At 35.0% G+C, this 16,168-nt stretch overlaps 1 protein-coding gene across 2 annotated transcripts in view; it reads left to right on the top strand.

The window, feature by feature from the left end:
- LOC145671046 (selenocysteine lyase-like) overlaps positions 1 to 16,168 on the top strand; it is a 68,152-nt gene that overhangs the window by 24,929 nt on the left and 27,055 nt on the right. For both annotated transcript variants that reach the window (XM_081739728.1, XM_081739727.1), the window contains exons 4-5: positions 3,419 to 3,563; positions 9,221 to 9,365. In XM_081739728.1, the coding sequence (XP_081595854.1) occupies positions 3,419 to 3,563; positions 9,221 to 9,365 (290 nt within the window). The remainder of the gene's footprint in view (positions 1 to 3,418; positions 3,564 to 9,220; positions 9,366 to 16,168) is intronic.

Genomic DNA, 16,168 nt, shown 5'->3' with positions numbered 1-16,168 from the left:
TATTATCTGTACCTGTAGTTTATATATATATATATATATATATATATGTATATACGAGGGCTGTCCAGAAAGTAGCAGACATTTAGGCCTGTCGCGGCGGTGGACGGGAATAGAATCGCCATCTTGGTGTCAGAACGTTGTCACACTCAGTACGCATTCAGCTGTGGTAGCGTGAGAACTGTGACGCTCTTACTGTGCTTTCTGTGACGTACTACAATGTACGCTGCAATAGAAAATCCCACCTTTTATGAGGTGCGTTCTGTGATTAGGTTTTTGTTGGCTAAAAACGACAAACCAAATGAAATCCATCACTAACTGTGTGAAGTGTACGGACATGGAATAATGACTGAAGACCGAGTGAGGTAATGGTGCATTGATTTTAAAAATGGTCGCTCCAATGTTCACAATGAGGACCGCAGTGGTAGGCCTAGCCTTGTGTCTGATGAACTGGTGAGGCAAAATCGTCGCCAAAATTCGTGCAAATCGTCGTTTCACGATTACGGAACTTGATAAACATTTTCCCCAAATTTCACGGAGTTTGGTGCATGAAATTCTGGTGGACAAGCATGGTTACCACAAATCGCAGGCGGATCAATCCATTTCAAATCACCCAATTTTAAACAAAATTGTTGCTCAACATTTTTTTTTTTTTTTGTCATGAGTTCCCTATAGGTAAAGTTATAAAACACTGTATGAAAAAAAAATATATACCATAGTTTTTTTCTGGCAGCCATTTTTAAAGATATCAGAATAAGTCAAAAACCGGTGTGTTCAGCATGAAATGAACTTCAGGTATACATTATTTTAATTTTTCTATCATGCAAGAAAATCAGTCAAACTCTTTACTGTAAAAATTCGGAAAAACTGTATCAGTCGTTAATTTTGAATACCATTAGTTTTATGAAGGAAAGGAGACTTACTAATGATATGTTATTTCTGTGTTGAATACTTATATAACTACCTGCAATATAAGTTCTGGTTCTAAGAAATGCACTCCTTTTTTTTTCCTAGAGCTTTTCCAAAATGGCCGAAAGCCTTTTCAGGTCAATATAAAAAGGGAATGAATGAAAACAACTGAAAATTTTACAGAAAGGAATATCTCACAAAAAATTATGACTGATTAGTGAGACTCAACTACATTTAGAGTAATAGAGCAGTGACTTTCGGTAAAAATGTTATCTTTCTACACGCTCATGCAGTGCCAAGGTAGTCAACTAGGCTTGAAATTATTACAACTGATATTGGTCGAATGATGTTTAAATTATTTCAGACAATAAATGATGAAATATTTCTACTTTTAAATAACAATGAGCAGTGCTAACAATAGGTGAGAGTTCTAATTCTTAAACGTAACTTACAGATACATTTTACTATACTACACTTGCGTACAATATACACACAAACATGATATTTCAATGCATACTTTATCAGTTATGTTGTGTGTTCTACCAGATACTGTTGTGAGTTCCAATGGAGTCACTTTTCGTACTATTTCCTATGCAGGTACCCAAGTAGTATCATTTTTGGAAAGTTGAAAGGCAGTCCAGAAGGGTGAAAGAAATGCACTGAAGCATCATTGTTATCTTCACTTATATTTTCAATTTTTCCAAGCCACGACGTATCATACATACAAGCAACAAAGTCATTATTTGTAAGAGATGATATGTTTGTAAAAAGTATTGAGGTTTTATCATCATCAAAGTTTGAGCTTTTGGAAGTAACAAAACATTACATATGTGGACATGTCTGTAATAGCTTCTTGTTCCTTTCACTGGTAAACAACATTCAACAGTTTTGTTTCCATTTATTCAATTTCAGCTAAAGAAACAAATAAATATTTAACTCCAGTAATATTCTCTCGACAATATTTGAACATATCTTGTGGAGCCAGGATCTGTTCTGTGTAAGGTCTTTGAAGGGAAGTTCATGTAAGTTTTCGTTTTGTTGTTGCGCTTATCCCATTGATGTTTTGGTGCATTTCTTTCATTTTTCTGGACCAAGAACTGTCTTTCAACTTTCCAAAAATGATACTGCTTGGGTGCCTGTAAAGAAAATAGTAAGAAAATTAACTCTATTGGAACTCGCTGGTAGAACTGATAAAATATGCAATGAAATATCGTGTTTAATTCTCTAATGAAAATTGCAGCTGGTAAGAAGTTAAAGTTTCAAATATAAATACACAGAGAAACATTATTGTATGTATACTGTACGCAAGTGTAATACAATAAAATGTGTCGGTAAGTTACGTTTAAGAATTAGAACTTTCACCTATTGTTAGCACTGCTCATTGTTATTTAAAAGTAGAAATATTTGATCATTTATTGTCTGAAATAATTTAAACATCATTCGACCAATGTCAGTTGAAATAATTTCAAGCCAAGTTGACTACCTTGGCACTGCATGAGCGTGTAGAAAGGTAACGTTTTCACCGAAATTCACTGCTCTATTACTCTAAATCTGGTTCAGTCTCATTAATCAGTCATAATTTTTTGTGAGATATTCCTATTTGTATAAAGAACATTCTGTAAAATTTTCAGTTGTTTTCATTCAGTCCCTTTTTTAGATATTGACCTGAGAAAATTGACGTTAAAATACTTTCGGCCATTTTGGAAAAGCTCTAGGAAAAAAAGGAATGGATTCTCAGGACTAAAACTTATACTGCAGGTAGTTATATAAGTATTCAACATAGAAATAACGTATGATTAGTGAGTCTCTTTTCCTTCATAAAACGAATGGTCTTCAAAATTAACGATTGATAGTTTTTCCGAGTTTTTACAGTAAAGAGTCTGACTGACTCTCTTCCATGATAGAAAATGTAAAATAATGTATATCTGAAGTTCATTTCCTGCTGAACACACTTTTTTTTTTTTTTTTTTTTTTTTTTAATTATTCTGATATCTTTAAAACTAGCTTGGCAATTAAACTTTTCGGAAACTACGTTTTTTATTAAAATTTGTCCAATCCCCATTTTAAAAATGGCTGCCAAAAAAAAAAAAAAAACTATGAGATATATATTATTTTTTTTTTCAGTCTTTTGTGATTATCAACCTATAGGGAACTCACGATAAAATAATCAGGAAAATAAAAAATGTTGGCAACATTGCCCGAGTAATTTGAAATGGATTGACCCAGGCGGCAGATTTGTATTGCGTTGGTATTGAAAAACTTGTGCTACGGTATGATAAATGCCTTAATTTGCACGTCGATTATGTGGAATAATAGCGTAAAAGTGTATCTTTCAAATGTATAATGTAATAAAATTTGGTTTGTTCATTCTGTTACTTTTTATTTATTTATTTATTTTAAAACGTGTTACTTTCTGGACAGCCCTCGTAAATATACTTACTGTATTTACTTCACAAAATGAAATAGGTACGATATATATATATATAATGAAAATCGTGCTTTATTTGTGTAGATTTGACGTTAGTTCCTGTTGCCGCATCTGGGTGTGTTGTACCGGAAGACATTATAGCTGAAATCAGACCTTCAACCTGTCTTGTAACAGTAATGCTTGCAAATAACGAAACAGGAGTTTTGATGCCTGTGTCACAAATTGGCAGGTAAATCTCTGAAGATGAATAGAAGAGAATAAGTATGTGTGAATCAATAAGATAAGTGCACTATCATAGTGTTAAACATTTAATTTTAGCGAATTTCGAACTTTCAGAATAACAAATGAAAATTTCTTCCTTTTTGCCTATATTTAACTTTACTTTTTTTCAAAATATTATTGAAATTCATCCCTTTTATAATATAAAGACTTGTCTTATTACAGTATTTATCATTCAGATGATATGGTAGCCATTTTTCGTATATGTACGCGATCAGTCGAGCAGGATAACAATTTGAAAGAAAACAATGGAAGTTATTCCATTAAATAAGTTTCGCACATTTACAATGCAAGAAGTACGTAGGGGACTAGGGTTGTGGCCAAGATAGATAGTCGTTTATTATAAAATATTAAAAATTAACTGTAATTATTAAGGTTTAGTTTTAATTATGTATACGCTCATTTTAACATAACATTATTCCTTAAGAATTGTTTAACACGTACCTTTATGTGAAACAGTAGCATAATGAATTCATGAATGAATGAATGAATGAAAGGTGAGCTACTATATTTGATGCTGTTACATTTATACACGTTCAAGCTTCCTCGTAGCTATATGGTTAACGTACGCGCCTTTGACGCGCAAGACCCGAGTTCGATTCTCGTCCGGAGTCCATGTAGTTCGGGTCCTACGTTAGCTTTAGGTCGAAGTCTCATATAGCCTCGTTGCTGAAAGGAACACTTAACTTAAATCCAACCAACCAACTTAAGTCATATTTTTGTGTAAATTTGTTACAGTAATGTAGTTCCTGCAGTAGATATAACAACATGTGAGTTCTTGAGAGTTGACTTGTTCAGTATAATAAAATTTCACTATAGCAAATTAATTCGGAGGTTCCCAAAATTTTGTGATACTGTTATTTTATTGTATTTAATTTAGTTTTCGTTGTTCGTAAGGCACCAAAACTTCAGATTGAAAAAAAGGAACATACGTTAAAGCAGGCTTTTTCAAGTTATTTCTTATCATGACCCTCTTTCGTCTAATCCTTTTGCCAACGACCTCCCATAAGTAAATTTTTGAGAGGCAACACTGGCTTAGTGGTAGAGCGTTCACCTCTGGTGCATGGGGTCCCTGGTTCGATCCTAACTCGCGCCAAGTGAACTGTGGTGGACAAACACCGTGTGTGTGGGTTCCCCGGGCTTCTCCCGTTTCCTCCCACTTTCTTCATTTTATTCATTTCTCATCATCACCGTCTCCTGTAGCCTAGCCAGCACAACCGTGGCACGTAAAAGTCAAAGATTTCATTTTCATTTCATAAGTAAATTTTTGGCTTGTAATAAGCTTTCTGATTATTGTTGTTTATCGCTTGTGAAACCTATTACACAGGCTGAAGTTTCACACTAACTTTCATTTTGAATTGTATTTCAATGTGCAATTTTTCACCAATTTTATTCCTCTTTATTACAGTTGTTTTCTAAATAACTCTTCATTTAGAAAAAACAAATTAATATTGTAACGTTCCACATGTGCTCCCAACATCATGTGCTGGCTGTAAACACACTTCAGATGACAACCACGAAGAAGGCGTCGTCAGCCATTGTTAACAATCACCAATTAACGAAGATCAACGGAATCAGCTTACATTTCAGGATAAAAAGAGCCAGCACAGCACAGAAGACATCTATCTCCACCGATTGATCATCACCCCCATTCTCTATGACGCCTGGTCTCTGCAAACACCTCACTACTCCCTAGAACGCCTGGTCTCTGGGTCTTATCCCTTTCTCTAGTACGCCTGGCCTCTGAGAGCTTCTTAATCCTACATTCTCTAGGAGGCCTGGTCTCTGAGATTTCCGTCTTGCTAGGACTACTGATCTCAGCAGACATCTCACCACTCCCTGGACGCCTGGTCTTTGAGTGTTATTCCCCTCTCTAGGACGCCTGGTCTCTGAGAGGTACCTACCTAAGGTATACCTTGGCCACAAGAGCCTTGGTTCCTGTCGTCCTAAGACGCTTAGTCACTGGGCTCCCACAAATTCACCAGAAAATCACCAAGATAACTAGAGAAACTTATATTTTATCTGTAATATTTATTATTACTGTATATAAGGAGGTCCTTTCATAATAAAGGGTGATTAGAAGTCGAAATTCCCATGTACCCCTGTTTAGCTCTACCGTAAAAAGGCAGAATTTTATAATATTCCTTACTGTATTTGACAGTAAGTATGGAAATAAAAATATACCTATCAAAATAAGAAATTCAAAATAATCTTTAAAAATACGTTTTTCCACTACTACATCTTAATTACATTTTTCGTCCCTTCGCGGCTCTCGCAACTCCACAGGTTAAGAAATAAATACAGCGGTAAACGATTTAGAAAACATACAGAATTGCAGAAGAACTACAGGTCCAAGAAAGTCGAGACTTCTAAAATAGACATCGGAAATATGCGTGGATTGCGTCAAGTCCTGGTCGGTGAAAACTTTTGGGTAGACCAAGAAAGAGATGAAAGATAATACAAAGCAGGGTAACAACAGTCGAGACTGGATTAATTTGGTATACGCAGAATTTCATCAAAAGGGGAGTTCGAGCACTGAATTTTATTCCTTGTAGAACAAGCGTGATTTTTGTACGTATATCTTAATACAGTAAATGTTTATTTTTTACATATCATCTTGTTCAAGGCGGGTCGAACCTCCGACTCCCCTTTGCGCACATCATGCTTTGACTTGACAAACAGAACGGAAGCCAGTGGTGAAGTTTGTTTCAGCGGCTAGTCACCTTAGTGTTTCTTGAGCCGTGGTGTGAATACGTTAAAAGAGATGAATAAAAATTATAGATAAACAACTTTGAAACAATTGATGAAATGACAATCAAATGGGAGAAAAAAATTCTCCAAGAAAATTCATTAATAAAATATTTGGTTATAGATGCTATAGGATTATTGATTTAAGTAGAGCTTTTTACGTTGTGGCTTAAATTAGGTAATTCACTAGACAGTTTCAGTGTACCCTGACACTATGTTCAGTAACATATTAAAATTGTTAAACTAGACGCTTTGTTGGCTACCTTGTTACTATGGAACCATCCTAGGAAAATTTGTAAAATTTGAATGCTTGAAATTTGTAAATGCTTGAAATTTGTAGAAACAATGTTTTGTTTTATGGAAACTCGTGCGTTGGACTGTTAACAAGGATTATAACTATTTTTTTTTCTTAAACCTTTCTGTGAGTTAGGAAACAATGAAATTCCTGACAACCGTTGATCACATCTACAAAACATGCTTGTTAGGAAAAGTATGATGTACCGATTAAATGCTGACACAGAGTTTGTAAACTTTGTCAATTTGTGGTTCGAAGAAGCTTGTGTTGTTGAAATATAGAAAGTGATCAATGGTTTTCTGGAAATTCGTTTTTTCTTAACTCACAGGAAGCATTAAGAACAAAAACTTGTTAACAATATAACAGAGTTTCCATAGAAGTCGTTTCTACAGTTTCTGTAGATTAAAATTTTAGTAATTTTTCTAGGATAGTTTCAGAGGAAGGAGGCTCCAGTTTAGAAATTTTATGATGTTACTGAAGAAATTGGCAGAGTGAAGGAACTGTCTAGGTGAATCACCTGGTAACTGTCTAAGTGAAGAAACTTGAGGTACAAGCTAAAAAGCTTACTTATATAGTGTTTGTCCATCGGAAAGTTCACATACGTAGTCAAAGCTAAGATTCTACACAGCAGAGCTAAGTATTTTACTCTGAGTCACCATGTTTCTCTAAGTTCGCTTTGTATTTCAGTTGCAGCATTTGAGTTAAAAAATAAATGGTATGGTTTGCTGTATTCGTTGCACTTATTTTGCGATTTGTCTGTTGACATACCTTTAGGAACACTGATTTTAAGGACATTAACGCAAACTCTGTTGTTGAGATAATCACGCTATTGTTTGCTTTGTTTAGTACGGTGTCTTAGTTATTTTATATTACACATATAATTCATGGAGTGCTTGAAGTTTTATGTAGTAAAAGTACACATATTAACTTTTATTGGTTTTCATTTAATATTAAAATAAAGAACTGGAGATGTTTATTGAATAGCTAGATTTCTTCTCTTTCTCCTTTGTTTGTCAAAGTTTGTATATGTGCAAATTATGAAATTACAATGTTAAAGCATTCTTGTCTTTTATCGTTTGCTTATTTTTTTGATTTGGTGCATATCTTAAATGCCGTAAACTAGGGTTACTTGGAAAACTGACATTTTTTTTTTTATGACAGATACGTCGTTTTCTTCCAGACCAATGAAAAGTAGGCACCTAAAAGGAACAATATGGATGGACATAAGTACTCTGTCTTATTTATAGACTGGTCTAAAAATTTTCAAACAATTGATAGTTTTTTTTTTTTTTTAATTTCCTGTAAATTATCTCTCTTTTTCCGTGGTGAAAAGTGATTTTTACCTGGTTGTGCTAAATATCATTGCTTTCAGAAGTTTCCGAATGAGACGAATTAGTTTTACACTTCCACTTCCTTTCTGGGACAATCTGTGACCATTTTTTTTTTATTTCCTTCCGTTTTTCTACTAAAAATGATGATACTGATCAGGGGATAGACAACGATGACATTATTGAAGTTTTGCCTGAACCTACCTACAACCGCAGAGAACACGTTGTTTTTCCGTATGACTTTGCAGCAAAGAATTTCAATATGTGAATTTTTGTCCTTATCGTACTGTGTTACATTATTATTATTATTATAATAACAGTACCATATGACATTTTTGCAAAGGGTTAACATAAATGTACACTTATAAAAATTGTACCAGGTAATTTTGTAAACCAATGTAAGGCAGTTTTGTACCAGGTAATTTTGTAAGACAATTACTGATATGATACATACATAAATTTCATAAAATTATGTAGGGCATGTTTTAGTATCTTAAAGAAGTCTCAAGAGCTTATGCGTGTATTGACATTTGCCAAACTTCCCCTTGCATTGTTTCAAAAATTACCGTGTATAAAAGCATATTGTAAAAACATTTCTTTTTACTGGTTCTGTAGGCCTTCAGGAAAACAAGCTTACCACTGTAATTAGTTTAGGTTGGTTCAACAATTTATTGTGCTTAACTAAATGGTTGTGCAAAAAGGTCTCTTTTTTATTTAAAACAGCCTAGGAACACATTACTATGAAAGGAAATAGACATGTTGCATATCAATCTTCTCAGGAAAGCGTGATCTTGCAAGTGGTTCTTTTCAAATAGTCCCATCTTTCACACAGCTTTTACTACTATGAAAAGACATATATTTTCCAAGTAGCCCCAAAAGCGGGGCTACTTGGAAACAGCACATTTTGGCTTCTGGGAGGCTTCAGTCTCAGTAAAATTTTGTCATGACTGCAGGAAAAGGTAACATGGACTAAGCTCTAGAAACATCACAAGAAGAAGAAAAATTAATTGCAATAAATAACAAGTAGTAGTATGGAAAAGGAAAAAAAAATCAAGTAACCCCAGTTTACGGTACTATTAAAAATGTTTTCTTCCATCGCGTTGTTAATGTGCATTATTTTTCTGGTTAATAGACAAATCATGATTTAACAAAGTTTAAGATTCTATTTTAAATTTTAGAATATATTGCAAAATATTTAATACTTTGTATGTCTATTTTTATTTATTTATTTCACAGTGCTATTAAAAAAATAAACAGAGAGAGAAAAGCTTCGAAGAGTATCCGAATTCTTTTTCACACTGATGCAGCACAAGCAATTGGGAAACTTTCCGTTGATGTAGAAACATTATCTGTTGATTATCTTACGATTGTGGGCCATAAGGTAAGATACTAAAGAGTGTCCCTCATAATAGTTCAAGATTTAAATTTTCAATAAAAAGGAATAAGTTATTCAAATAATAATAATAATAATAATAATAATAATAATAATAATAATAATAAAATTTAATTTAATTTAATTTAAATAATCGATATTAATATAACGTACTCACGTTGCGATTAAATGTGGAATTTCAATGCTTCCTCGATTGTGTTGGCAGAGCCTTGCTTTTTGACTATTTTGTAAAATTACATTTTCGCATAATTGCGTGTCATAGTGGTGCACGGCATCAATGAGGTAATCTTCTCTTCCAGTTGAGGTATTAGTGTTGCTTTATTGGCGTATGGCCAATTCTGTGAACTGTTTCCGCAAAACTGTCCGTACATTTGTAATAAATTCTCACAATTACGTTGTTTATTCTTATAGAGATCCAAAACTACTAATCGCAATATAGCTTCATGATAGTTGTAAAGATCCGCGGTGGTTCAGCGGTAGAGCTCTTTTCTCTGGGTGTGAAGTTCTTGGTTCGATCTCACCTTTCGGCCACCGTGTAAGTGGATCTTCTTGGCGTTCATCGTTTTCTCTCAATTTCATCATTCTGCCATTGCGTTTATATCACCATTTTCCTTTTCCTCGGTGCATAATTATGGGACATTAACTTTTTTTTTTTTTTTTTTTTTTAAAGTGAGAAGTTTTCAACACTACCTAAACAGAGTAAAATGATTAGCAATTAAAATCTTGCTCCTCTATTGAGAGACTATATTTGAGTATTTAATGCTAGACTATTAGTTTCATAACCTTTTGTTTGCTTGTTATTGAAGTTCGGCGTTCCTCTTCAGCACCAAAGCTATGTGGGACGTGGACCTACAATTTAAGGTGTAATCCGAACGACGTTCAAAGGCATTCAAAGACTCTCCTAGTGGGAATCGAACCCAGAACTCCATGCATCAAAGGCGCGTGCGCTAGCCACTAGACCAGCAGGCTATCATAAACTATCATTAATTAAATCGTATCTAAAATAATTTGAAATTTGTTAGCTTTTACATCATCTGCGGAAGTGTAGCGCCCCAGAGGATGGCCCGGAACTTCTGAGTGCTACAGAGCGGGAGGCGTCTAACGTACTTAGAACGCAGACTAAAGAAAATCCAGAAAACTGAGTATCAAGGGGTCGCCAGTCTGTGAAAGATGATATGGCAATGAAGTATAGGGCGCACAGACAACGTCCGACAACACGAGGCTTGCCCACACCAGCTCTACGAGAAGGCATGAACAAACCCCCCTTCCTCTTCTTGCTCCTGCGTATACCATAATTTAGAAATAGCTAACCTTAAATTAAACTTATCTAGCTACTAGGGACTTGCACTTGAACAACAACACTTAAAACGGAAAAGATTATTTATTATTTGATCAAAAGTTGGTATTAGGGCCATGGAAGCTCGATATAGAACAGGTACTTTATAACAGGTACATATACTATCATGCACGAGAACATATATTCGTATATTTGTAAAAACAATAAAAAAGTCATGCGTGAAAATATTCAGTTACTGATGCATGATTATATCAAAATTCTTGCAGCTATAAACAATTGAGGAGGGACAACCATCTTCACCTCCCTTGTATAATGATTGAAACATTAACACACTTCATAATAATATGCAAGTTAGATTCTTACCAAATTCCAGAAGAATTGTCACTTCTGAAGATGATGAAAGAAATAGTTTAAATTTATCATGCAAAAGATAATATCGTATCATAATTGTTAATTGTTGTACACTGCAACTAGACTTCAAGGATAATAATATAGCTATAAGGTACTAGCCAGTGTATACCCACCATCGGGTGCGCGCCTACATGTGCACTATCCAAACATAAGTGCAAGACTCAGTATTAAAATTGTTACCACTAAGAAAAGGTATGCAATAAAATTATACACATTCATCTAATAACCCATTGAGACTGATTACCTGTTACTATGAGATTTACATTCCACATATGGGCATTCTGTGCCCTTTTCTTGATTGAACTGGCAACATTATGCTCCACCCCGGTGAGAGTGAAGCTGCCATGAACACATGTAGCGTTAAGCTTGTTTATTCAACATTGTGATTCTTACCTGAGAATATGCACAAAGCATACTTACTAATGAATGATGCATGTATTCAGGATTGATGCTCAATAAGATAAGATAAGATAAAGACACTTTTGTGTAAACAACACAACTGCACTAAAATGCGAGTGGCCAACATTATATGGAGATTATAAGGGACACCTAGCACCAGTGAGAACACAAAACAGCTATTCGTGAAGTAGCACTGACAAATAGTAGAGGATACAGCTTACTGCAGCTATGAAGCAACATAAAAACAAGATAATTAAGTAGTGCACCACACTTGTAAACACAGTTCTTCAAAGAACACCATTGAAATGAGCTTGGAGAGATAGCTGGAGGATTCACTATTATTATGAGAAAGCACTGGCTAATATGCCACTTTCACTCAACTCAGAGAGCACTGAACATTATAAGCACTAAAGAGGGCTTAGAAAAAGTAAGCTTTCGAAGAGCTTAACTGGGCCTGATAAATTAACAGGCTATATCAAAGATGAGCTTTAATACGCACAAACATGCTCAAACATAATTGAACATAACTAAAAACAACATACTCATCAAAAATGACGAATGTGGTTGCTACGAAGGCAACCTCTATCAGGAAAACACCTTTAAACTGCCCATCTTCATATAAGAAACACTAACACAACAGCATCTCATCTCACTACCAGTTGATCCTGAGCCAAGGCTGGACGGAGCTAAACCAAAGGGGGCTCCAAGGTAACTCCTTAATAATGGAAAAAAGTATGAAAAACTCCAGAGAAATGTATTGAGGTGTAAAATAACATGTCCCAGAACTGCATTGTCGCTCGACTAAACACTGAGCGAGCGGCGGCGAAAATAACGGGTGGATTCTTCATGCTGCTCATTCACCTGGGCTATGGGCCACTAAAATGCCTCTAAATTATTCCAACTGAATATGCGTTTGGCATAAATCCTGCACCACTCTACCAGCTGCTTGTTAATAGACTAATACTGCTCACTTAAGAAACTGCACTGGTTCACAACAACACATATGAAAGAATATTGGTTTGGAATAAACATGCTACTTGCTACTAAAATGCCATAAGTAGCTATAGAATCCAATACTTGGTACAGTAACAAGTACACTGGAATGTAAAGAAGCCACATTTTGTTGAAGTACATGTTTAAGTTCAAGGAAGTAGTGTTGTAGCAAATATATGAATGGGAATCAGCATTTAAGTCGTTTGTACGTGAAAACTAAGTTACTTCCTGGGAAGGTACATTGCTGATTCGTTACAATCCTTGTAAAGATCTGGACTCTTGATGATTCTGTGCTAGAGGTTGAATACATTGCTTCCTTCACTGATATGATACCGGACAGAGCGTGCATGGGGCGGGTTCCCACAGAAGTTTTTAGTGCTTCATTATGATTTCATACATTATCACAACTAAGAAAAACTTCACGAAAATTGCCATTATCATATTAAATGGAGAATGTCACTAGGACGAACACAGAAACTTGAAATATAATTAATGGAGAGGCACACACTGACAGACAAAAACTTGTAGCTGTAACAAAACACGTGGGAGACCACTTGCTCTTCTTTATAAATTCCTCTTGGAAATTGCACACCAAAATTATGATGAAAAAGTAACCGTAAAGCTTCACTTACACTCAATGTTGCTCTGTCAAAACTGTTGATTACTAATAAAAGGAGGATGGCTACGAGAGGCCTAGATTAACTATAATTTTAGGCTTCATTTTTACAGATATCGAGAAACCATGCGGTACACAATCTCTTTCTTCGTAGTACAGCGGAAGTCACCCGCTCGTCTTCCCTCCACAGAAGCGGAAGTATCAATGTTGCCAGATCTTACAAAAGAGAGTTAACAATACTACTTAAAAATATTACCATTATAAAATAACACAATTACTAAGGGCACTACATCCTCGCCCTAGTTGAATAAAAAAAAGAAACTTTGCTGTCAAAGTTTTTTTTTTTTTTTACAGGTAAATGTTTACCAGCAATTCCTGTCTTTTCTGTAAAGAACAGTTAAATAATTTTACATTATCTAAGTTTTGAGTACCAACCCATTCATTATTTAAATTTACTAAATCTACGGTATTGCTTTCCACACCAATTACCAAAAAGGGTCCAAGATATTTAACAAAAAACTTACTGATGGTTTTATCTAACAATGAGCTATGTTTACGATTTTTAACAAATACGAGGTCACCGATTTTAATCTCAGTGCCTGTTTGTTTTACCTTGGTTTCATTCTTCTTATGACTTTTCTTAGTATTCAATAACACATGTTGATGCCGAAAGGCATGGTCTACATTACCAAATTCATGAGGCCAATTTAGCTCCTTTTTAAAATTTTCCAAAGCTGAATGATTTAGAAAAAGTTCTGAAGGTGCGTACCCTGTGGTAAGTGACACAGAGTTGTTCAACAGCGTCTGCACCTCAGATAAGTGTTGACTCCATTGAGTGTGATCATGACTTATAAATACCCTTAGTAACCTAGATATCTCTGAATGATAACGTTCCACCGGATTAGCTTTGGGGTTGTACGGACTCAAAAGTAAGTGATGTATACCATTCCTGCGACAAAAACGTCGCCAGAGGGACGAGAGGAACTGGGCGCCTCTGTCAGTTATGATTTCCTGAGGGATTGGAAAATGATAAAAGTATCTCCTAGAGATTATAGAAGTGATTTCCTTGGTGCTAGCATTCCTAACAGGGTATAATACAAGAAATTTACTGTAAACATCTAAGATAGATAATATATAATAATAACCATTACTTTTTGGTAACCTGCCAACGAGGTCCACACTCAGCTTGCCATGTGGGCTGTCAGCATCCACATGGCAAATTTGATGTACAAAGATTTGAGATTTACTTTTAGTTCTAGCACAAGTTTCACAATCATTAATGAACCTAGCTATATCTCGTTTCATGTTCGGCCAGTGAAATAACTTTTTACAATGTAGATAACATTTGCGTGAGCCGAAATGAGCTTCCTTGTGAATTTCATCTATAACAATGTTTACTAGACTCTTAGGAATTATTAATTTCCAAGTATCATCTTGCTTAATATACACTAAATCTAAATGCTTACAAAAGTTAGGATTACCCTTTTCCAGTTTAGCAGAACATCTAGCTACAAACTCATCAGAGGTTTGTTCTTCCAATAACAGCTTAACAAAAGAAGATTGACTTAAATTTCGAAATACAGCGTTTACCATGAAAGTAGAATTAATCGTATTCTCCTCGTCAGGAGGATTGCGTGAAATAATGTCTGCAATACGGTTCTCTGCTGAGGAGAGATGTTCAAACTTAAGGTTAAAATCTTGCAACTTTAATAGTCTGGTTGTTCTAACATCCAAATTTCTAATAGTTTTCAGATGAGTAATAGCTTTGTTATCTGTGTGAACAATTACCTCTTTTCCTAGAATGTAATCAGCAAAACGCTCGCATAAAAACACTACTGCTAATAGTTCAGTTTGAAAGATGGACAGAGATCTTTCCGTAGGTTTAATGCGCCTGCTGGCATACGAGATAACCTGAAAATCATCTCCTTCATACTGCCCTATATAGCCTCCAATGGCAATTATGGAGGAATCTGAGGACAAATGAAATGCCTTATTCATGTCTGGGAGCACTAAAGCTGGCGGAGAAACCAACGCTTTCTTTAACAGTTCAAATGAATGCATCTGTTCAGGACCAAAGTGAAACTTTACGCCCTTACGCAATAAAGTTACCAAACTTTCGGTGAGGTCTGCGTAATTGTGAATAAATTTCCTTCTCCAATTTGCTAGACCTAAAAATTGTCTCAATTGCTTACGATTCTTGGGAATTGGAAATCTCTGTATGGTTTCATTAAGTTTAGGATTAACTTTAACTTCTTTACCTGATATAATGTGACCTAAGAACAACAATTCGGAAAACATGAACTTACATTTCTGAAAATTTAAGGAAAAGTTTAAGTTATTCAAGGTATACAACACGAATTCCAAATGCTCAAAATGCTTACTGATAGAATCGGAAAAACAAAGTAAGTCATCTAGATAACAAGAAACAAAATGCTTAGTGCTTAAATCGAAAATGCTATTCATTACAAATTGAAATAGACTAGTGGCAGATTTAAGTCCCATGACTAAATATTTGAAACAATATTGCCTACCTTCGAATAAAAATGCTGTTTTTTCATATGAATCTTCCTCTAAAGGCAAACAGTAATAACCGTCTCGGCAATCAAAAGAAGAGAAAACTACTGAACCTTTGAGACGTGCTAATATGTCTTGAATTGGCTCTACCTTAACATTAAAAGATACCACTTTAGTATTTAGATGTCTTAAATCTAAGGTGGGTCTTACTGATTGTTTGTCAGCTTTATAAACACAATGAATTGGATTGAGATAAGGAGATAACCTTTCTTCGATCACTCCCCACTCAAGCCATTTTTGAATGAGCTTTCTGAAAGGTTCCCGCATAGCATATGGTATGGGGTACGGTTTACATACAACAGGTTCGTTGTCTGTTAATTCTATCTTTAAAGGCTTAACCTTAGCAGGCCTAGGGCGTTCAGAAAACAATAATCTATAGCGAAGAAGTAGTTCCACTAATTTACTCTTAACTTCAGATGTTAAATCTGTTCTTTGGAAAATTGTATTTCGAATTTCACTTTCAGATACTAAGTAGTCTTCCTCTTTACTAACTTCCTGTAT

The sequence above is a fragment of the Thermobia domestica genome, chromosome 15 (assembly GCF_964235325.1).
Source record: "Thermobia domestica chromosome 15, izTheDome1.hap1.1, whole genome shotgun sequence".
In the NCBI taxonomy this organism is placed as follows: Eukaryota; Metazoa; Arthropoda; class Insecta; order Zygentoma; family Lepismatidae; genus Thermobia; species Thermobia domestica.
This window is presented reverse-complemented; position numbering and strand designations above follow the sequence as displayed.